The 22,500-nt window shown below is 37.1% G+C and overlaps 1 protein-coding gene across 8 annotated transcripts in view; it reads right to left on the reverse strand.

Annotated features, from left to right (window-relative positions):
- Positions 1–2,952: 2,952 nt before the first annotated feature.
- The window catches only part of LOC122250022 (uncharacterized), a 53,317-nt gene continuing 33,769 nt past the window's right edge, over positions 2,953–22,500 (reverse strand). For 7 of the 8 annotated variants that reach the window (XM_043011295.2, XM_043011311.2, XM_043011280.2 and 4 more), the window contains 19 exons: positions 20,112–20,192; positions 19,379–19,859; positions 18,981–19,124; positions 17,768–17,906; positions 17,432–17,546; positions 16,497–16,624; positions 15,929–16,270; positions 15,655–15,739; positions 14,112–15,153; positions 13,791–13,941; positions 13,424–13,645; positions 13,148–13,306; positions 12,673–12,803; positions 12,426–12,561; positions 12,081–12,240; positions 11,167–11,305; positions 7,605–9,063; positions 6,264–6,454; positions 2,953–5,584 (listed from right to left, as the gene is read on the reverse strand). In XM_043011295.2, coding sequence (XP_042867229.2) covers positions 4,897–5,584; positions 6,264–6,454; positions 7,605–9,063; positions 11,167–11,305; positions 12,081–12,240; positions 12,426–12,561; positions 12,673–12,803; positions 13,148–13,306; positions 13,424–13,645; positions 13,791–13,941; positions 14,112–15,153; positions 15,655–15,739; positions 15,929–16,270; positions 16,497–16,624; positions 17,432–17,546; positions 17,768–17,906; positions 18,981–19,124; positions 19,379–19,859; positions 20,112–20,192 — 5,993 coding nt within the window. In that variant the 3' untranslated portion in view covers positions 2,953–4,896. Of the gene's footprint in view, positions 5,585–6,263; positions 6,455–7,604; positions 9,064–11,166; positions 11,306–12,080; positions 12,241–12,425; positions 12,562–12,672; positions 12,804–13,147; positions 13,307–13,423; positions 13,646–13,790; positions 13,942–14,111; positions 15,154–15,654; positions 15,740–15,928; positions 16,271–16,496; positions 16,625–17,431; positions 17,547–17,767; positions 17,907–18,980; positions 19,125–19,378; positions 19,860–20,111; positions 20,193–22,500 lie in introns of those variants that run through there. The other variant, XM_043011329.2, reaches the window with a different exon arrangement.

Genomic DNA, 22,500 nt, shown 5'->3' on the forward strand with positions numbered 1-22,500 from the left:
CCTGGGGGTACATGTACCCCAGTTTGGGAACCCCTGACGTAGAGTATAAGTATTCTATAACTTATAAACCTAATTCTATAACTTATAAACCCATATATCCACTGATTTCATACTGAACTGCATCTGTCCAATAAAATGCATTTTTTGTCATTACTTTTATCATACTCGCTTAGGGCATAGCGTTTAGTGTCTTCAATCTTCAAAAATATCTATCTTTCGTAATCAAGGTTCGTAAAGCCACCACAGATGACTCTTTAGACAATTGTCTCCATATACGGCGATCGTGAACAGCCACCTGATGAAGCCTAGAGACTTGGGTGTCCCTTAATGTAATCCAACTTTGTTTTTCTCCGTTCACTTTTATTCTGCCTCGCGCTGTGCCTCGAAGGATCGTCTTGGCTAGACCAGAAGAGCGTGATACACCAGTCATGCCATTGATCTTTTCTTCGTTTCACTCTCGGCAGTGGTGGTTCGTATGGTCCTGTCTGTGTACCTCTTCATGAGTAACGTGTTGCGTGTAATTTATGCCAGGGATCTTTCTGAAGCATCTCCTTTCCATAGTTTGTATTTTCCTTTTAAGATCGGCTTAAAAAGGTCCATGTTTCACAGGCATACAGATATATTGACATGACTAGCGTTCTCATTAGTCCAAGTTTAGATTTGTCTCTCCAAATGGGTCTTCATTAAGCTAGTGTTTCTGTTGTTTGTGCTATTCTTGATAATATTTCGGATTTGGAGCCAGCTTCAGAAATAACTGCGCCCAGATACTTGATCGTTTCACCATTTCATAGTCATTTCAGTTTCACCATTTCATTTCGTTTCATTTCATAGTCACCGTTTCTAACCTTTGATTACTTATTGTGATATTGGATTAAATGCCATCTGGGTTGTTCGTCCGTCACACGCTTTGTTTTCTCAGCACTAATCTCTACACCATATCTCAACAATGTGATATCAAGATTATTAAAGAGCTGGATCAGGTCTTCCTCACTGCCTGCTAGCCCCATCTGTGCCATCGGCGAATCAAAGGTTATTATTAGTCGACCTCCTATGCTAACCGTTCCTTCAAGGTCTCCAAAAGCATCTGTCTTTGTTCTTTCAAAAATATCTTAAACAGAGAAGGGGAGATAAGACACAGTCCTGTCTTATATCAACATATATATGTATGTGTGTATACATATATATATATATATATATATATATATATATATATATATATATATATATATATGTATGTATGTATGTATATATATATATATATATATATATATATATATATATATATATATATATATATATATATATATATATGTATGTATGTAAACATATTCATATACAAATACATATATACACATACAAATCCATATATGCTCAAATATATGTATGTATGCATTTTCATATATATACACATATGTTTCTCTCTCTTTCTCTTTCTCTCTCTCTCTCTCTCTCTCTCTCTCTCTCTCTCTCTATATATATATATATATATATATATATATATATATATATATATATATATATTATATATATATATGGATGCATATTTATATACATTTATATATATCTATATGTATACATATGTGTGCGTGTGCGTGGGCGTGTGCGTGTGTGTGTGCGTATGCGTGCACGCGCATACGAGCGGACGCCCGCTCACAGACAGACACAGAGGGGAGGCGATATCCACTGTAATCGCTGCATGCGGAAATGAAATCGGTTAACAGGTGGTCGATTGTTCGAGGCCACCTATCGTCGTTAGGAGGGGTTGTGTAAAGGCGGTCCTACAACTGATAATACTTCCTAAATCCCAGGCCAGAAGTTCGTTCGCATGAATGAAGCTTCAAAATATTCGGTACATGAATCTCGATGCAATATTCGGAACATGCTCGAAAGGAGCGCGCGCGCACTCACACCCAGATCCACTTAATTTACGTGTATTCATTATTATCCTTATTGTTTTATCTTACTGTTTCATATCGTAATATATCATCATCATCAATCAACATCAATTATTACCATTAACATTCTTATCATCAACATTATACATGTATATGCATGCGTGTGTGCATTAGATTTGTGTATGTGGTTTATGTACCATAATCCTGAACCACGCCGCTTTCATCCGTTATGCAACTTGCAATTCTTTTGACTCGTAGGGTGTTGCAAAGGTCGGGTACGTCTTTTATCGGTCTTTTGACTCGTAGGGTGTTGCAAAGGTCGGGTACGTCTTTTATCGGTCTTTTGACTCGTAGGGTGTTGCAAAGGTCGGTTACGTCTTTTATCGGTCTTTTGACTCGTAGGGTGTTGCAAAGGTCGGGTACGACTTTTATCAACTATATGATGGTCTATGATGTTTGATGTTAGCCTTTCATGTTTAAATGTGTTGTAATGATGGGCCACACTACGTTGGGCTACGAGCCGTTTGAACTTTTTTTTATAGCGTTTTGTTTTTGTTTCATATTTTCAATGTTGTGCGTTACGATTGAGGGAAGAACGAATAACGGACTTTCACTAACATTTCACTTTAAATTCTTAATAATGTGGGATATATAAATCATTTTCATTTCCTTGCTCGACTGTCGAAATTCTTTACAGGTCACTATAGCTAGAACTTTATTTAGATTAATCGTTGCGAGTATATCATGTACCACATTAATTGCGATTTATACAAGCACCTGGCCATTTTACTTCGCAAAGCATTACCTTTTCATCATCTAAAATGAATTCATAACTTGAGAGGGATTCTTTCTTATCTCTTTAGAAAGCACATTTGTCTAACAGGAGGTCTCCATTATCATATTGGGAAAAGGTATATCATACATGTTATGGTGCATTCCCTGGCACCAGGGAACTTAGGTATTTAACATTTCTTTTTACTGATGTGGTTTTACTTTTTCTGAAACCTTGTCAGATTATTAAATAGCTTTAGTAGGGCACCAATAATTACGATAGGTGACAAGTTCAACTAAAATAACTTTATTTTATATACAAAAAACACAAATAGTTAATGTGAATAAACAGCCTACAAAGAATGGCACAATGCTGCCATAGTGAGTATGGATAAAGGTACGAAGTGGAATGATTTTCGTATCATGAAAAAAAAAGACAAATGTTGCACTTGCTTCACGGGTGTCACAGTAAATATTTGTGTGTAGACATCTACACATAATTCATTTATTTACAAATACAACATGAGCAGTATTTTGAATTCCTGTGGTTCACTATTTTACAAATCAATGCACTGAACCTCTTGAATCTCATACTTACAGGTCTGCGCCATCAAACTCACTTTCTTTAATCATGACACTCCAAAACGTAGAAGCAGTGAATGCATGAGATTCTGAGGCTCAGATGACCTAATGCTAATATAATACTAACTATACTAATATTACAGCTGATAGGCACCTTTCAGAGAGCGGTAATCTCGAGGATTTTATTTCCTTTCATATGTTCTTCAATCAATAAAGGGCTTTTAATTTATAACACATGGAAAAAAAAATCAGAAAAAATCTCATTTACACAACATAACCACACTTAACTTATGAAACAGAATAACACTCGGGCATTATCTAGCATACAAAACAATCTATACATAATGGAATGAGGTATATGAGCTTTTTCTTCTTTTAATCTGATAAATAAAAGCTCCAGTTGCAGAATTCAAATAATAACTTAGAACAGTTTTAGTAACACAAAAAGAATACTCACATTCCCAACTTATGTCTACAAAAATACTGGATTATTTAAACCAACTAGGAACTTCAAAATGAAATTTTACAAAAATGTTTGTACCTCCACTTTTTAGTACATATATGCCAGAGGTTTAGAATGTTGGTCAACTCATACTGAGGTAACACACCCTAAACTACCTACATGGCAGACCTTTATTATAAAGGTTTGCAAACTGGTCATCACAAGCCATGCCGGCCACCTATTATTACAAGACAAATTTCACGAGCAGCAATCTTGAGATTTGAGTGTGTGTGTGTGTGTGTGTCTGAAAGAGGAGGGAATATGACAGCAACGGGGAGAGAAGGACTACATTCACCGAGTGAACCTCCAAACGAGTCGCCTTTATCTGAATACTTCATGCTGTGCAGTTTTATCTAAATTTGTTGTATCCGGCTCCTGACCAAATAATCTAATCCAGCATATCATCAAATTTTCGCCACTGGGGGTAAAATAATAATAACAAGAAAAAAAATATATATATAATTTTATCATGGCTAATTACAGCCTTCTTAACAATTCTGCGTAATGTCAACATTCACTGATCATCTCCCTATATTCATTCTGGAATTCATGTGACATTACAAACTCAAATAGAAGCCACTATCACAGAAACAAATTTTTCTTGTCCTACAGAGGAAGACTAGGTTGTTTGTTTTCAGTATAATTCATATTCAATTACTTAATTTATATCACCAAATAATGTTCAACTTACAGAATATCATTGATACAAGCTTTATTGTACTTCTGAAGTGATGTAACATTCCTCTCTATCTACTGAATTATGTAAATGCCAAAAACATTTTCTGGAAAATCTACATCAGTTAGAATCTGGTAAGTTCCTTAACATGTAACTTATTCTCTTACCGTCTCAATTTTTTTTTTATAACAATAACCTTTAGTACCTTTTGAAATCAACAGACTTACATTATTTGTTATGTTACACTTTTTACAAAAATCAAATGCCATTTTAATTTTTCATATTCCATGAATACAGCTGCATGCATTGCAAATAAAAAATGTATCAGACCTTAATGTGATTAATTATAGAACTGCCAAATCAAAGGTAAAAGATACTTTTGTTGGTATAGATGTGCTCCTTTCTAGACAAAACAGGTAAATGGATGAACTCTGTCCTCTTTGTTTATGTATATGTATATATATATTCCTTTACTCAGACTGATCATTATAAATCACAACTTTCGGTTGCAAGTCCAGTAGTTTTCCTAAACGCTGTACAGTTAACCTCATTGGAACTCCCGCTCCAAGGTTCACAAATGCATACAGATTTTCCATCTGTATTGATGGCTGAGGGACCCCATACCAACTCTGACCTTCATCATCACTACAACTGCTTGTTGTCGCCCTTGGTTGCGATTTAGATGTTGACTTCATGGCCACGTGTCGCTTTCTCATAGACGTCATTGATTTCCTGGCAGTATTCTTCATCTGCGGAACGACCAGGGATTTGATTTCTGCAGCCGGGCTACTAACGTCTGCCACCTGAGGGCTGCTGCACTTTGATATCACTGGGAGAGGAACTAGAGGAGGATTCTTCACCTCATTTGAGCTATGACTAGGTGTGGGACTGTGAACTGATGACAAAGCCTCGTCCATTAGGTTTGTTATGCTGCATTCGAGATGTGAATGAAGGAATGCATGATGCGTGTGCATTTCCTGAAGAGTTTCTCCAACATCACCACAATAATTGCACTTAAATGGCTGCTTCATAGGAGGCCTCACTGGAGAACCTAATGTCAACTTGGAAAAAGTAAACTCATCTGCCTCTGGATGATGACGTCGAATGTGGTACCGCATTGACTGCAAGTTCTTGACAACATGGCAACACACATCACACCTACAAATAAATAATAATAATGAAATAAAATCTGTAAACTACTGTAAAATTTAAAGATATTATTGCTTTTCATCAACTAACAAAAATATACTTTGTTAACAAACCACTGTAATAAGCAAAGCTATTAATTGAAACATGCATATAAATATCTTTCAGTATATCTATATACATATGGAACTATATTCATATCTATATCAATATCTAAATCTATCTATCTATCTATATGTATATATATATATCCCATTAATGCTAGGTCTCCTTTTAGCCCAATAATGACAGGGCAGACATTTGCTTAATTCTGCTCCCAACTGCAATAAAGCAAGTGTGCAGCTTCCTGCCAGACGATTCCCTGAGATGCAAGGTCACGCTGACCCCCTCAGAATGATTTTCACCCACCCTTTTCTAATGGGTGACAAGAATTTTTTTCTTTTCTTATTTCTTCCTTTCTTTCAAAAATGGAACTACAATGTGTATACATGGCAAGTCTTCCTGACGTAATGGGACGCCATCCTTCATGTGGGGAAACAATTTGATGGCTTGATTTGATGTCATCTGTCGTGAATGGGTTCAACAGGTTGTGGGAGTTTATTTATCTGTGATTATTCACTTTAGAAAAGAATTATTATATTTGCACCCTAGTAAAGAAAAGAAAAGAAAAGAAAAAAAAAAACATACATACCTGTAGTATATATTTTGGTTAACCCGCACAACTTTTAGGGGCAGATTCTGATGAGCTGTTTTGTGGTGTCGTTTTAACACGACATGACGTCCTCTTTCCCCACAGTGGCTACACTCATATTCAGCTCTGTATATCTGTTCAAATGCCTCTTTACGCATTTTCTTGTATGTCAGTTCTCTATCAGCATGGATCTGAAATGGTTAAGTTGTGAATATGTGAACTTTCAATCAATGTTACCATAATTTCACATTCTTACCTCTTTCAGTTTATGTGCAAACTTCACCACATTTTATCAGACAACTAAAAAAAACAATGTTAAGAATTTGGGACATTAGCAAATTTCTAAGAATGGAGGAAAAGTAAGAAATAATAAAGATATAGGAATGAGAAAACAGAAAAATTAACAGAGGTCAAATGTATGACATATGTAGAAAAAAGGGTATAAATGAGACTGAATAACTTCCATAACGAAAGAGATGTAAATGACATATATCAGATTACTCCGCCTACAGAACTACATACTACAACTAGCTTGCCAGAACATATATGCTAGCCAAGAGCTGACAAATCAGCTGATACTCGTGACCTGTTACTTGTTATCCACATAATAGACATTGCCACAACTTCGGATAATTTGAAGCTGCCTGACACAGCATTCATGTTCTCCCTCATTGTGATGTATACAACTTCCATCATTTTCCTTTTTAAAATGTTTAATCATTCATGGATCAGTTTGACTCACTTCCACTCCAATAGGTGTCTCACTTAATTTATGTGTACTATCATGGCGTTGGAAGTTCTGTGGGGATGGACGTCAGTTTGATGTTCACTGATTCTGGTACTAACCCATGTTGTTTCACCGTAGTATGCTTTCTCACATCCACTGCATGGTATGCAGTATGCAGGCACTGTCAAGATTTCTAGTGGACGGTTTTGTGTCTCGCCCCAGGTATCAGCTGATTCATTAGCTCTTGTCTAACATATATGTTTTTACATATATATTCTTACAAGCTTTTATGATCTTACAAGTAGTGTGTAGTTCTGGAGACAGAATAATCCTAAATGCGTCAATTACATCTCCTGTGTTGTGGTGATTATTCAGTCTGACTTATACGTCTTTTTTAAAAGAAAAAATGAAGAGTAACATACATTCTACATCTATACCTCTACATTTCTATCAGAAGAGGCTAAGGAGGCCATACTACCATAATAATAAACAAGATAATATCAAATAGTAAAAAAGTGTTGCAAAGAATGCGAATGCAACACACAGCACTAAATATCAAAACAATTACTGTACACATGAAAAGAGAAAATTATGAAAGACATATGATCACTTACTTTGCTGAAGTGGGCCTCCAGTTCCTCCAACTTGGCACTACTTTTCTTACACAGTCCACACTTGAAAACATATCCTTCCTCATCCAATTCAGAGCTGGTCTGAACCAAAGGCTCATCAACAACTTCGGATGCTTCACTCTGTTCTTCATCTTCACTGTCAAGGGTACTTTGTAGAGGAGACTTCATTTCTTTGCCACTTACCCTTCTCTTGGCTACTTTCAGAGGTTTTGATGCCTTGGTACTTTGATCCTCTGAGCTACTGCTAATAATGGCACTGGATCCAGCAGCAGAACTTGCGCTCGTATCAGCTTCAGGTGTAACTGAATCCTTTACCTCATCAACAATGGGGGTTTGTGGAGGGTCTTCAGTTGTACTTGTAACTATCTGATTGGACACTTCTCCACAATGCCTTAAGACCATTTGGAATTTAAAATCTAGCAAAGCATGATTTTGAATCCAGTGGTCCATTGCTTGTGCTAGTGATATACTTTCTACAACACAATGTATGCATTTGTAAACATGAACTTCTGTGAAGACTTTGTCTCCCTCCTCCCTTCGGACTTGATATGGGAGATCCCTATGTTGCTTTTTCATGTGTTCTTCCATTGCAATCTTACTTGACTGCTGGTTACAGTGACAACAGGAGTATGTTACCTGTGGTTCACTATTGCTGACTGCTGAGACTGGATCAGCCTTTGCTTCTGCTGCAGCTCTTTCTGCAGCTTTTACCAATGATGCATTTGGGAATGATTTTCTTGCTTTACCCTTCTTTGACTTGGGGCCAGGAGGCCATTGTGGCGAGCTCCCACCACTTACAGATGACGTGGGTGTGGGATCTTTAACCACTGTTGGTAATGAACTGGCACTACTTTCCACATTCGTACTGTCCCCTTCTGTTTTGAGAGTCTCACTTCCAGCATGATCTTCCTGGAGGTGAGTAAACTGAGGTTTAAGGTGCGAGTGCTTCCACTTATTATGACGTACAACATCAAAGGAGTTGTTGAAACGGGCATTGCAGTGAAGACACATAAAGAGTCTTCTATCAGCATGTTTTGTGCGTTTGTGGTGACCAAGGCCTGAAGTTGTGTTGCTTGTGAATGGACAGAATGGACACTTGTGAGTTTTTGTTACCTCAGGTGGATCTCCCTCAGTTTTCCCCTTCTCTTCCGGAGGTTTACTTCCCTTATTTAATTCTGCACTAACTTCAGAGGACTCTGACTGTTTACTATCATCTGGTGCATCTACTTTTTCTGACTCCTTGGTCGGGAGAGTACAACTTGAGGAATCTTCTTTAACATGGGTATCTACTCCAACAGGTTCAGTTTCCTCAGCCTTTTGAGGCTTCAGACGCTGTGAAACATCTATCACTTCACTCTGTAGTTTAGGGTGCTTGACAGTGCAATGCTGCTTTACTGCATCTTCAGTGTTGCTGGCAAATGGACAATAATGACACTTGAACCTGAAAGAAGATAAATAAGCATCATAAAAAAGATGAATGACAGTGAGTATCAAAATAATATACATGTACAATAATTAGCTCGCACTCCCACTGGCACTCTAACTCTTGTTCCCACTCTCCCTCCAAACTCTGACTCATTTTCACCAAACCCTAAGCAAATACACTTACAAGTACACACAATACAAAATGTAGTGGATTTACATAAGTTGAGGTGCTGCATAAGCAATAATCCCATAAGGATACAACACACTAGTACAATTTTATAGATTATTAGAAATGCATGCAGTATATGGCACTACTATAAGCACATAAAGCAGACCTTTATTAAGACAAAACATATTCATAAAAAATTAACAAAAATAAAACAGTTACATGGTGAAATATATAAATACTGGAAGTACATGTACACATACATTGTCCACTGCAGTTTTTTTTCTAATAAGTCTTTTTTACATGTAGATGGTTCCACAAGTCAATGAGCAGGCCTACCTGAACACAACTAGTTATCCCAATCCTTTAAGTTTCAGAGTTTTTATCTCTGTTACTATTACTATTGTTATCAAAAATACTATAAAAATAATAAAATGGATAATAAAAACATGAGTAGTAAACTAATTGAGGTCAGGATGGCCTACTAACTGACTCACTCTTTGGTGACTAAACACTTGAGGAACAATGTAAGTGTAAAAAAAAATATTAATTGAAAAAAAAAACAAAAAAAAAGCATAGTGGATAGCAGATATCTGCAGCTTAAAAGGGATTAAGTACTCAAATCCAGAATAATTTACACTCCAAAAAAGATATTTATGATCATCCTTATTATTAGTGTCATCATAATTTTTAATTACCATTATCATTTTTACTATTCCCGTCTTCACTTCCACTTAATTCCTCATGTTCTTGTATTAGTGCATTTCCTTTTCTATACAGAAAATACAAATGGACATTAAGCAAAATCCCATAAGCAACAAATTTTAGACATAATGACTTTATCAACCCCGAAGACTACTATACCTTCTACGATGGGCATTTTCGCTGGGTCAGATCATTTCCATACTGCATTTTTCCTTTTGTTGAAATTACAGGCTATTTATTCCTTCAGTTATGATCTATTATATCAAATGCTAATTAGAATCACTCTCATAATTTCACAAGTCTAAAGAATAACAAGAGACACATCTTATGACATGACCCATCTTGGAAGGATTAACCAACAACGACGCTTTAGATGTGAACGGTGCAAGCGTGATTTGTGTATTGATTTGGTCAGAGCAAAAGAGAATGGCTGCTAAATCTCCTGTATCGCTTTATATGCAAGGAAAGAGAATGTGACGTGAAATAGTGCAATAAATTATGTTTTGCAACTTAAACTGAAATGAAAATTGATTTTTTTTTTTTTTTTTTTATAATAATAATAATAATAATAATAATAATAATAATAATAATAATCTTGACCATTTTCAACATTATACATTCCAGTGTACTTTTACTCTCTGTATATGTAGGAGGACAATTACATTTTCTTCTTATGCCTGTTTACATTAAAATAACTTGTACCTTCATATTTCTAACCTGATACTCTGAGTACAAGCTATGTAAAAGGCAACTCATGAGTCAGAGGTTAAAAACTTGTTGAGAAAAATATAAAACAAACAAAAGAAAATACTTCATGGGTGCATTAAAATCCTGGCAACATCAATACTGAAAATAAAAAGCCATAATAAAAAACTACAACACAATAGAACTAGGTCCAGTTTGACATGTTATATGTATCTCTACTACTGTACATACATTAATATAAACTGGAAGGTAGAAAATATTCTAGGTATCTTAGATTATTCATATCCTCTGAATCAACTACTTTAACCACCAAATGAAAAAAAAAAAAAAAAAAAAACTGTAGAAATACTGTTTTAAACTCTACATAAAATCAAACTGCAAAAAGAAAACAAAAAAAAAATTAAGACTAGTACTGTAAAAGAGAGAAAAATAAAAAGGAGATTACTACACACCTTTTGTTACTCATACAATCAAAACTACCTTCAGAAGTAACTCATATCATGGCTTAACTACTCTACAGTCCAGACTAAATGTGAAGCAGACCTGGCCTGGTGCATGGCTGTAGTATGACTCTTCAGTCCCGCAGCTGAGCGGCATTCAGACCCACAAGTGTCACAGATGAAACGTCCACGTTCACTACCAGAGTCGTGCAGCACAACACCTTGCTGAGAGGAACCCTCACCTAGGTAGGGGACAGGTTGGAGGGATGGAAGGGTTCAAAATCAGTGGCTGACTTTCTTTGCTTCGTTATAAAGGATACCTTAAAAACAATGGGTGGCAAATGGGGCTTGGAAGATATGGATCAAATTAGATTCAATCTTTGCTACAATAAAATTTTCTCTCATCTGTATTTGGATGTCCAAATGTCCTGAACACATAACTAATTTTGTGAAGGCTTTACTTCTGTGTATTTCATCTAGCTATTAGCAAAACTGCTAATAAAAACTCTAAATACTATTGTAAGATCTAATACTGTTTCTGCTTCAACTCTAGAATTCATAACTTATATACTTCTTAATAAATACAAAAACAAAAAAACAGAAAAACTCACACAAAGATTCAAAATCAACCATAAGCATTTTGTGAATCTGAACCAAGCATTAGCCTACATGCTTTATTTAAACAACACATGTGTGAAAGCATATGAAAAAAGTGCTTTTATTACAAATAAACTGCCTCAATTTCATGTTTTGTGGTCTAGAGATAAAACAACAAAGCCACTGTCACTAACAATATTGTGTCTGACATAAATGTGTCTATAAAATGGTACCACATATATTCCCACATGAACTGCAAAGCTGACTATGTGTAAACAGTCACCCCAAATATATATAACAGAAAAAAATATGTATAATGTTACTTCATGACATTCATAAAAATCCCTAAATGTATGTATCTCATATGAGGTATATCTAAAAATGTATTTGCAGGAAAATATTCCTATGCGAATGACCTACTTGAAGGCGCACTTGAAACAGAGCTCCCTGAAGAACGTCTAGAAGTAGAAGCCTTGGCGGGGGATGCTTGGTGAGCTGCCATTGGCTCTGAGGACTCTAGCCCACCCTTTTCAAGCCAGACCTTTATGAGCTGTTCCTGATGGCTGATCACACCCTCAACCTTCAAAAATGAAAAGGTTACTTATAGAACCAATGAATACATATATATTACTCAATTTACATTCATATATCCATGATGTATGCTCTCCATTCCTCTTTATTCAAATCTTCTTTAACTACAGATTCACTTCAACTACAAATCAAAATCATGATTTCTATGGTACTTTAAAACTACCAAGTGCTTACCCAATTTTCTTTTTCCTCCTCCACTGGTAAGTTAACGTAACTCTCTTGGGTAAATGGTTTGTGGTGCATTTTTGTGTAATGACGCTGTAAACTAGGCAGCAGGGCATTACTTACACCACACTCCACACACTCATATCTGTAAAAATTTGACAAATATTTAAGTGACTGTGCTTAGAATTTTCAAGCTCAGGATTAAAAATCATTATACAAACAAAACTGTTTACATTTACACGCAGATTTCACGTACCTTAGATAGTCAGCTTCTCGGCAAAGATGTGACCGGAATGTCGCAACACAAGATGTCCTGAATGACCGACACATGGGACACACAAACTCTCCCTTATCTGGTTTTCCTGTACCTGTCTGCTTCAATAATGTCTGTTATAAAAGAAGACCAATTTCATTATATAGAAAAAAAATATATCATCAGGTAAAGTAATTCTTCTAATGTAAACATGTAGAAGTAATTAGGCAAAAAGCCCTTGGCCATATTTGGGTGTTAAATGTACTGTAATTTTCTTTTAACAAACATTGCCTGTCTAAGGACTGAAAGAAAATACATTCCTTTCTACTGATACAGTCTATTATAGAACTTGTTGCTTATGTCACTGCCTAAGACAGAAATACAACTCTCACAAAATAAACCAAATTGTTATTCTAATCACTGTTGATATCAATTTCTCAGTTTCTGCAAACTAAATCATGAATGAAATTCTAAATACCTTTCTAGTCTCTGGATCATCGTCAATCAGAATACCTCTGATGTGTCGGATACGTTCAGGATCATTGCGCTTCCAAAGAGGTTCATGAGAATGTTGTCCATTCCCTTGACTAATGGGCTCAATATCCTCTGAATCAATCCGGTAATACATGCACAATACCTGATAAACAGACAAATGAAAAAGTCAAAATATGATAGGGGAAAAAAAAAAAAATGAATATCATAACTAATCCAAATATAACATACCAATTGGGATGCCAACACTCCATACACATACCCTAAATGGTTGGTAAAGATGTTTTGCTGCAAAATGTGCGTCGAAGCTGGCCCGTACTGAAGACCTGACACTGCAGTAGCCACATTTATACTGACTTTTGATAGCATGCTTAAGGCTTGTATGGTTTACCATCTCCTGCTGCGTGACTGAGCAGAATTTGCACAATCCGCACTGCCACTGTGGATCTTGAGGAACTTGCGGAAGGGCTGGTGGTGCAGATTCCTTAAATGGATAAAAAATATGAGAAAACTTTATCATGGTCCTTCCACAAAGAAGAAAAGATACAAAAAATAAGTGAAATAAATTCTCAATTACCAACACAAAAAAATGCTTCTATCATATTTCTTTATTAACTTGAAAGTATTACCTCTGGTACTTTCTCCTCTTGTTTCTTCTGGCCATCAGCTTCATCTGGTTCACGAATAACAAAATCGAAGGCCTTCTTGGTCGGGTGTTTTTCCTTCATATGGCGTTCTACAACATTTCTTCTATAGGATATGTATGGGCACCATCCACACCTAAAAGTTTATGGATACATGTGTGACACAGTGATATACTTGTTCACCCTATTCAATTCCTATTTCAGTTAAGTATATTTAGTATTAATTATCACACATATTATAGATTCTATTAAAAAAAACACATGCATACATGCACAAAAAAATTTGTGGATAGATTTCAAAAATACCTGTAGAGCCTGTCTCCATGCAGTTTGAAGTGGGAGCTTATTTTTTCCACTGTTATTGTTATCTCAGTACAGTGTGGGCAAGGGAACGACGTAATGTCAGCATGCAGAGTGCGAATGTGATATTTCAACATCATGTCATCACAGGACAAATAGTTGCAGCCATCAATACCACACGAGTGCAACCTCTCATCAGGGACATACTTGGGCAGCTTCTCATACTCCTCTGTTGGTATGGGATTCTTAATTCTCATATCTATATCCTCTTTCTTCTTCTTAGCTTCAAAGCTGCTACCTGCCAAGTTCATCATCTTATCGAACATGAGTTCCTTCCGTTCCAAGCACGGGACTGGGTTGATGGGTTGTTTGGTTGGGATTGGGCTTATCGTCCCATCACCTACGAATAACCTCTTAGGGATGCCATCTGGGTATTTTTCATGTAATTTGATATGTTTAATTAAATTCAATCTGACTTTTGAGACAAAATGACAATAGTAGCATTTTAGATCTTGATAAGAGACGTGCGCCTTGGGAATCCGGCCAATATCTTCAATGGCATATTCGTTCTTTCGCTTCCTGTGAGATTCTTTGGTAGGTGGCACTGCATCTTTAGGATACACAATGTATTCTTGTGTTTCTGGATCCTTAATCTTTGGATCCTTTAGAATCTGTTTAAACCCAGAACATTTGTGAATCTGCTTCATGTGATTTTTAAAGTAATGAACCATGGTTGCTTTATAATCACAACCCGCCACACCACAGCGATACCTCTTCGGCCCATGGACACGAAGGTGCTCAAACAGAGTGCTCAAGTGTCGGCACTGTTTCCCGCAGTGGTGACACTTCAGGACAGTTGAGTCCTGAGCGAAGTTGCACACTTGGAGATGTTCCCGAAGATGAACCTGAGTTGCGCTGGAGTACTCGCAACCTTCATTACCACAACGGTAGAGAGCATGACTGCTTAATCCTGTTTTCTCTGTACTTGGGGATGTAAGGCTTTCCTCGCTGGTACTGCCTGAACTCCTGTTTATACCATCTCCTTCTCCTGATGACAAAGACAAAATAAATCATTGTACAATTGAAGGGGGAGGAGGAGGAGGAGGTGATAAGGAGAGTGGGGAAAGGGAAGAGAGAGGGAGAGGGAGAGGGAGAGGGAGAGGGAGAGGGAGTAGGAGAGTGGGGAGAGAGGGGAGAGGAGAGAGGAGAGAGGAGAAGGGAGAGAGGAGAGAGGAGAGAGGAGAGAGGAGAGAGGAGAGAGGAGAGAGGAGAGAAGAGAGAAGAGATAAAAGAGAAGAGAAGAGAGGAGAGAGGGGAGAAAGATTAGAGAGGAGAAAGGAGAAGAGGAGAGGAAATAGAGAGAGGGGGAGAGGGAGGGGAGAGGAGAGAGAGAGAGAGAGAGAGAGAGAGGGAGAGAGAGAGAGAGAGAGAGGGAGAGAGAGAGAGAGAGAGAGAGAGAGAGAGAGAGAGAGAGAGAGAGAGAGAGAGAGAGAGAGAGAGAATTTGTTTAACATGTGTTCAGTAATTAAAGATACTTCCTCATTCTTACCTTGTTTAATAGCATTTTCCATTTTACTATCTAATTCCCGAGATAAGCTTCTTGACATTCTTCTTCCTTCAACATTCCACGGACTCTGTTCAGGAAACAAATCAGTTGATGGAAAACCATTGTTGTATATTTACTAATCCCTCAATTGCCCTTTTATGTCTCTTTTGAAATCACAATGAAAAAATAAAAAATAAAAAATAAAAAACATATGCGAGAATGATCTACATAACTGATAAAAAAAAAGCTACTGCAAGTAATGGAAGAAGATATTTACCTGTGGGCTTTCCTTCATGGCTGCTGGTGTAGGTGATGCACTTCCAGCACCATCTGGCTTGCTCTCCAAGGGCTTCCCATCAGGCTTCAGAGTGTGTTTCTTGTCAAGTTTGTTGCTTGGATCTTGCAGCATGGAAGGTGGGGGAGGTGGTGGACTACTGATTTCTGCATAGTTTACGTTTGGTCCACCCACACCAGAGGTGGTGATCTGTTTACGGAGGAGTACCTTCCCAGGACGTCCAGGGTGACAGTTGAGAAGGTGATTGAGTAGGCGTTCCTTTTCGGCATCACCGTGCAGGCAATATGGGCACTGGTACTCATTCATTTGATGTTCTCGCATGTGCTAGAAGGATTTCATAATTTAAGTTTTCATTTTTTATTATCTGTTAAATGATGAATGGAGACTTATGACTTTTAAATACTTGAAAGATTTTTTTTCCTTCTATCAGTTACCAATCTCAATTTTACAAACACTCAAAAGTCATTAGAATTTTCATGGTAGCTCCAAAAAAATAAATGAAAATCCAATATCCAATTCTGGAAACACCTGACAGAAAAGAATTACTTACATATATCAGAGGTTGAACATGGAGATGTTTGTGACAGAAATCACAACTGAGTACTGCAAACTGACCATGGTTGCTGACAACATGGGTTCTGAATGCTTCTGCATCAACAGTACGATACTGACAATCTTCTGTATAAAAAGAAGAAAAAAAAGATGACTTATTTCAAAAACTTATAATGATTGTCTGTTCAATTAACCCACTCTGGACGGGTGGTACAGTACCGCTCATTCAAAAGCCCAGTGGCCGGGCAGCACAGTATTGTGCCAGCCATTCAATTGATTTAGGCCTAATAATTCGAACGCCCCGGCATTGTGACATTCAAGGCTAGAATGCCCCCGTCGTGGATGGGTTAATCATACAAAAGGGTTATTGCATCAATTATATCATAGCTCATCTGCCACTACTTATATCTATCAAAAGTACCTGTTTCCATCTTGCCAAAATTTGGGTATAAATAGCGTTCAACTTAAGTCTAGTATCTGCTTGTATTAATACAAGTACTAAAGACGTAACAATTCACATTTAACCCATTCGTGCCAGGTGACGTGATATCACATCATGGGAATATTTCACTCCCACCAGATGACTTCCTCTCACATCATGATCTCTCCCTCTCCTTACACTTTTTACATAGTTACATATATATATTCATTGGAGTTGCATTTGTATAGACAAATCTTTCTTGACTTGCAAAAATAATGTAAACAAATACAATAACCTCCTCTTATCACCACATTTAATTAGGCAGGCGAGCTCTTGCACTTGGAGTCTAAGTGTGTTTGTTATGTTACAAGCAGGAGTGACATTAGACAAATTTGGCATATAAGTTACTTATAATTCCTATGCTTGACAAGTAATACACTAAGATTCTGGTAATTTTGTGATATATGATGATAATTAGACCATCACCTAAATAAGCTGAAAAGAAAACTTACTGTAGTTGCATTTGTATGGACGAACAAACTGCTCTATGGGAGGATTCGGTGGATGCTGAGACTGTATTGTACCAACTTTGATGTAACGTGGCTCAACATCAGGGTGGAAATTTTTCTGTGGAGAAAATAAAGCTGGACTTGTAATATATAATTGGTGAATTTTCTTTTGTATCTACAAGAAAAACAAAAAACACTACTATTCAGATTACATTTTTCTTTATTTTTCTGATCCGACTCCCTACTTCAGAATCCTTCCTTATCTTTTCCTTTCAATCTCTTTATGCACACAACTTCTACCCAAACTCAGGAACCCCTTGAACAATGCAGATCCCTTACCAGATGGACTCCCATGTAGATCTTGGTGAATGCCCGGTACAGGCAATACTTGCACTGAAACTGGCAATGACTGTGTTCTGTTATAACATGTTGCACCAGCTTTTTTGAAGAGTCCATTACTATCAGGCAATAACAGCATCTGAAAATATTCAACCTTGTCATCATATTCATTATAGAATGGGATTTGCATATAGGTTTTCTTTTTGTTGATCATATATTAATTCCTCCATTACACAACTGTTTGGAGTGTTGTGTACCTCCAGGACTGAAAAAAAGAGAAGATACAAAACATTGCAACAGATGAAAATGTTGTTAGTTTTTTTATATACTTCTAATACACATCAAACTATATTCAATAGCTTTTTGGCCTAGTGAAGCTATAAGGCCAGAAAACATCCATATCTAGAGTGTCATAACCCTGGTAGAGACATTAAGCACACTGTGTCACTTCTCTATGAACATCAATTTGTTTATTATGCACAAACTTATCTTTTATAATTACACCAACATCCCTGTTCATATTTTTTTTCATTCATTATAATTATCATAATAAAGTCTCATAAAAATAACTGAAAACTATAAAATACACATTCACATTCACTCACTCTCACTCTCACTCACACACACAAAAGCAAGCCCTATTATTTACATCAATATTCCTTGTACTATCAAAACTATCTATTGGGAATTCAAATATCTGATTCTTCCCTCTCAGCTTCTCTTACTCACTCTCACAACATATTTATTCATCCAGGATCTCTCTTACTTCCTCCTCTCTTCCTACATTTCCAGAGTGCTTGCTAATAACCCCAAGGTTTTGGGATACAGTTTCCACGATGTATGGTTGGTAATATGTTTTTATCACTACAGAGGGTAGAAACAAGACCCCAAGGAACCTCTACTAACATTGAAGTTGTGACCCAGGATACTCAATTTCTAAGATATTAGCGAAATAAAAACTAGAGTTGTCTTTCATCCTGGGAGCCATTATGCCTCCAAACAACAACTGCTGTACTTTAAGGGTTAAGGAGAAAATGCAACAGGATGCAATCTACAGTAGATTCATATTTGAGCAACAATGGTAAATTTTGTTTTTTCAATGTAAATCATTTTTTTTTTCATATAAAACAGAAAAATATTCAACTTGACTCATTTTGTTTTTCTCCAGTAGTGAGAATAATGAGTTGATTAATCATATAACACTATACTTTACCTGAAAATTTCACCATGTAATTCAATGTGTTCTTGGAAAGCCTCAGGGTCATCATCAACAAAGACACATCCAGTATACATGCATTTGAAAACTTCCGGCGCAAGTTTGGTTATCAATATCCGGAAAATGTTCATTGGTTGATATCTGAAGAGAAAAAAGGAAGGTAAAAATACTTATATTTAAAACCATATCTATATCAGTGAGTGTTACTGGGGCTGAAATATTTACTTCATAGACTTAAATATAAATATGTATGTATATATACACATTGATCTTATTTCCTGTCAGAATGAGAGAAAGGAAAAGAAAAAACAATAAAACAAAATAACTAAAAATCCCAGATAATCCCAGTCTTACATTACCATAAACCAAAAATAAAGAGATTCAATAATGCTCACGCTTCGAAAACACTTGGCACAGGCACCGTTGGAGGGAATCTGGGTAGAGTAGCCAATCCAGGTGGGGGCTTCTGTGGCCTCCCATTCCAACAGACCTCAGAGCCTTCGTCCTCATCTTCATCTAGTGTCACAATGGCTGGCTTTGCATCAAGTTTTGTTTGCTTCAAAGGGCCCGACAAAGTCTCTGATGGTGGCTGTGGCTGATCCGAGGCAGAGGCATTCTGCCCAGTACCAGATGTGGAGGAGGGATCTGCCTTGGGTGGGTCAAGCTCGAGATCAGAGGTAGACGAAGGATCTACCTTGGGTGGGTCAACATTATCTGTGCTCTGAATAGTTTGGATGACTTTATCAGAAACTGGAGTATAGGGACTGGCCACAGAGCTAGATGCAGGACCAGGTATTGCTTTTCCTTCTTTTCCTACTGGACTGGTAAATTTCATGGGCAGACCAAGGGCTGCTGCTTCTGGAGGTACTTTATAATCTGGGGGAAAAGTTTGAGGCACTTACAATATCTTTCTTCACATTCCTCTCTCCCCTTTCCCTTTCCTCTCCCTTCTTCTTTACTCACAATATAAAATATAGATAATCCAGTACAAAATTTAAACTGTGACCCCACTTATACAATAAAGAACATCTTAGTATAGTAATGAACTCAAAATGTCACTTCAATTCTTCCATAAAATGTATGAAACCCATGGAAATATCTTCAAAGATTAATGTAAGGTTTACTAACCATCACCAAACATTTGAGAAGCTGCTGTGGGATCTAAGGTAGCCACACTTTCAATGCGTAAAAATCCTGGGTCGTCTGAATCTAAAAACGAAAAAGTGGGATATTAGGATCCACATATTTCCACATTATAGCTAAAAATCAATTATGATTCTTATCTCATCCAAGCTGAAGTGCTATTGTATTTTAAGAAATTTAGATATGAATTAAAGAGCAAAATACAATACAGCAGAGATATCATGCATGTGGACAGTACTGTTCATAAACACAAAAGCATAAACCTAAAACCTCCTTAATATAAAACTCACTAATTAGCTTTAGGCATCTTAGAGATATCTAATACAAGACCTCTTGCACTTCAATTTCAAGCTATGTGTGGAAGCTAAACCATAATTTTCATTTTACATGTACATGATTTCTTTAAACATTTTCCATATATGAAACCCAAGCATAAAAGAATTATCAATAACATTTGCCAAAATGTCAGTCATGCAGACATAGGCAACCTGTACCAATCCAAATAAACCCAGAAAAATATTTTAATGTTTTCCAAGTCACAACATGGATTTTGGTCTGTAGATCCTGAAAATACAACTCATTCTTTTGTGTGGATTGAATTAGAATAGATTACAATGATTGTTTAGGGGTTAAACATGCAATGCTGTGCACATTCAAAGTAGATGTTTATCATTTTATGCATATCCTCTGACAATGCTTTTCAGGCTTTATGAATTTGTTGAGCCTCAAGTTTTCTTCTTCATCATTATCTTTTTCTCTGGGGTGGTAGGGTGGATTTCAGGCTTACACTGAAACTGAAAATACAAAAAGCTCTTCTCATCCCCCCCATAGAAAGAGGTGGGTGAAAATTGCTCTGAGAGGCTCAGTATGGCCTTGAAACTTGAGAAATCTCTCAGTGGGAAGCTGCGCACACTTGCTATCTTGCTAGCGAGTGTCATTAGGCAAATATACACCCCGTTGTAAGTGGGTTAATATCAACCAGTTGCCAACGTGGTTGTCTTGGCTCCAAATGGTTGAAATGCCGGGATATTTCAAAAGCGTAAGTCTAATGCCACAGGCTATTCGCCCACTCAATGGGCACACCAGCCAGGAAGATAGCTATGACAAAATATCTCATCCCTGACAGCTGGTCCTGCTACCACTTGAAGTGATATATTGTCACCCAGTGTTTATCCATTCACGTTGAGCAAGCCGGCAGCCTAGGCTCATGGCTTGTGCACCCAAGAATCTCAAGGAGTTAAGCTTATGTGTTCAAAAACCCCGGCATTTTATACCAGGTAATTTAAATTGCAATAATAATTCAAAGATGGCAGACATCAGCACTGAAGTATAATGCCAATGTACCACATTTCCTTTCTCCATGGCTGGTAGGATACTTAACCCATTGCAGACGGGGATAAATATGCTTGCCCAGCCTCCGGGATAAGTTTTATTTTAAAGAGAGACTGCTTGAAGCATTATAATTTGAACATTCCCACTCTCTTTCAGTCATTCATTGAAAAACTAGAGCGTTTTTTGTTTTGTTTTATTGTGTGTTTTATTGAGTTTAGAGACTTATATATGCCATATGACAGGCTCTACCAGTGCTGCAGTAGACTAAAATTGTAGTATATTATCCATATTAGCTCATTATTTTCTTTATACTCAGTGTGATAGAAGTATTGCTGTTTATGGGAGGACAAAAGGCAAATATATTTTTTTCGTATTTTTGTGCTGTCATGAACGAATACGAAACATATAACCACCTACAATAAAGATAAATAGAAGAGGTAAGGAAGAGGAATGAAACCTGTGCTTGTGACTATGAGTGCCACAGTGAAAGGCATCCATATTGGCACAGGAGTACATTTTAGACACTGGGTATGGATTGAGTCATCTTCCTCTTCCCGTTCTGACTGCACATCCTTCGTCAGCGGTACTTTTGAGCAAGAGTTCATCAACTTGGTGTGTGTCATCGCTCTATAAAGATAGTGCTTGCTAGAGACCGTAGATGGGTGCCATTCAAGGCTCTCTCTCTTGCTGGTGCTAGGAAAAAGTGGTGCCATCTAGGTTTTGGACGTTAAGCTAGCACGGTATTACGGTAATTATAGTAATTATGACTGCAGTAGCCATCATCACTCATTCCTTTTTCATAGTAAAATAAAATAGCACAGTGATCCAAAATCCCCGAACGTCATGTACGTCAGGACGCCCGTCGTCAGGCCAAAGCTCCTACGTCATGTATGTCATGACACCCGTCCGCTGTGGGTTAACCATTCCACGAAGGGCATTTTCATGGAGTTGGATCACTTTCGTACTGCATTTTTTCCTTTTGTTGAAAGTTCTAGTTATTTTTTCTTTGGTTATGATGACCAATCATACCATGTGTTAATTA

Source organism: Penaeus japonicus, unplaced genomic scaffold, assembly GCF_977035675.1.
Source record: "Penaeus japonicus unplaced genomic scaffold, GWHDUDI00000001_assembly GWHDUDI00000019, whole genome shotgun sequence".
Taxonomy (NCBI): Eukaryota; Metazoa; Arthropoda; class Malacostraca; order Decapoda; family Penaeidae; genus Penaeus; species Penaeus japonicus.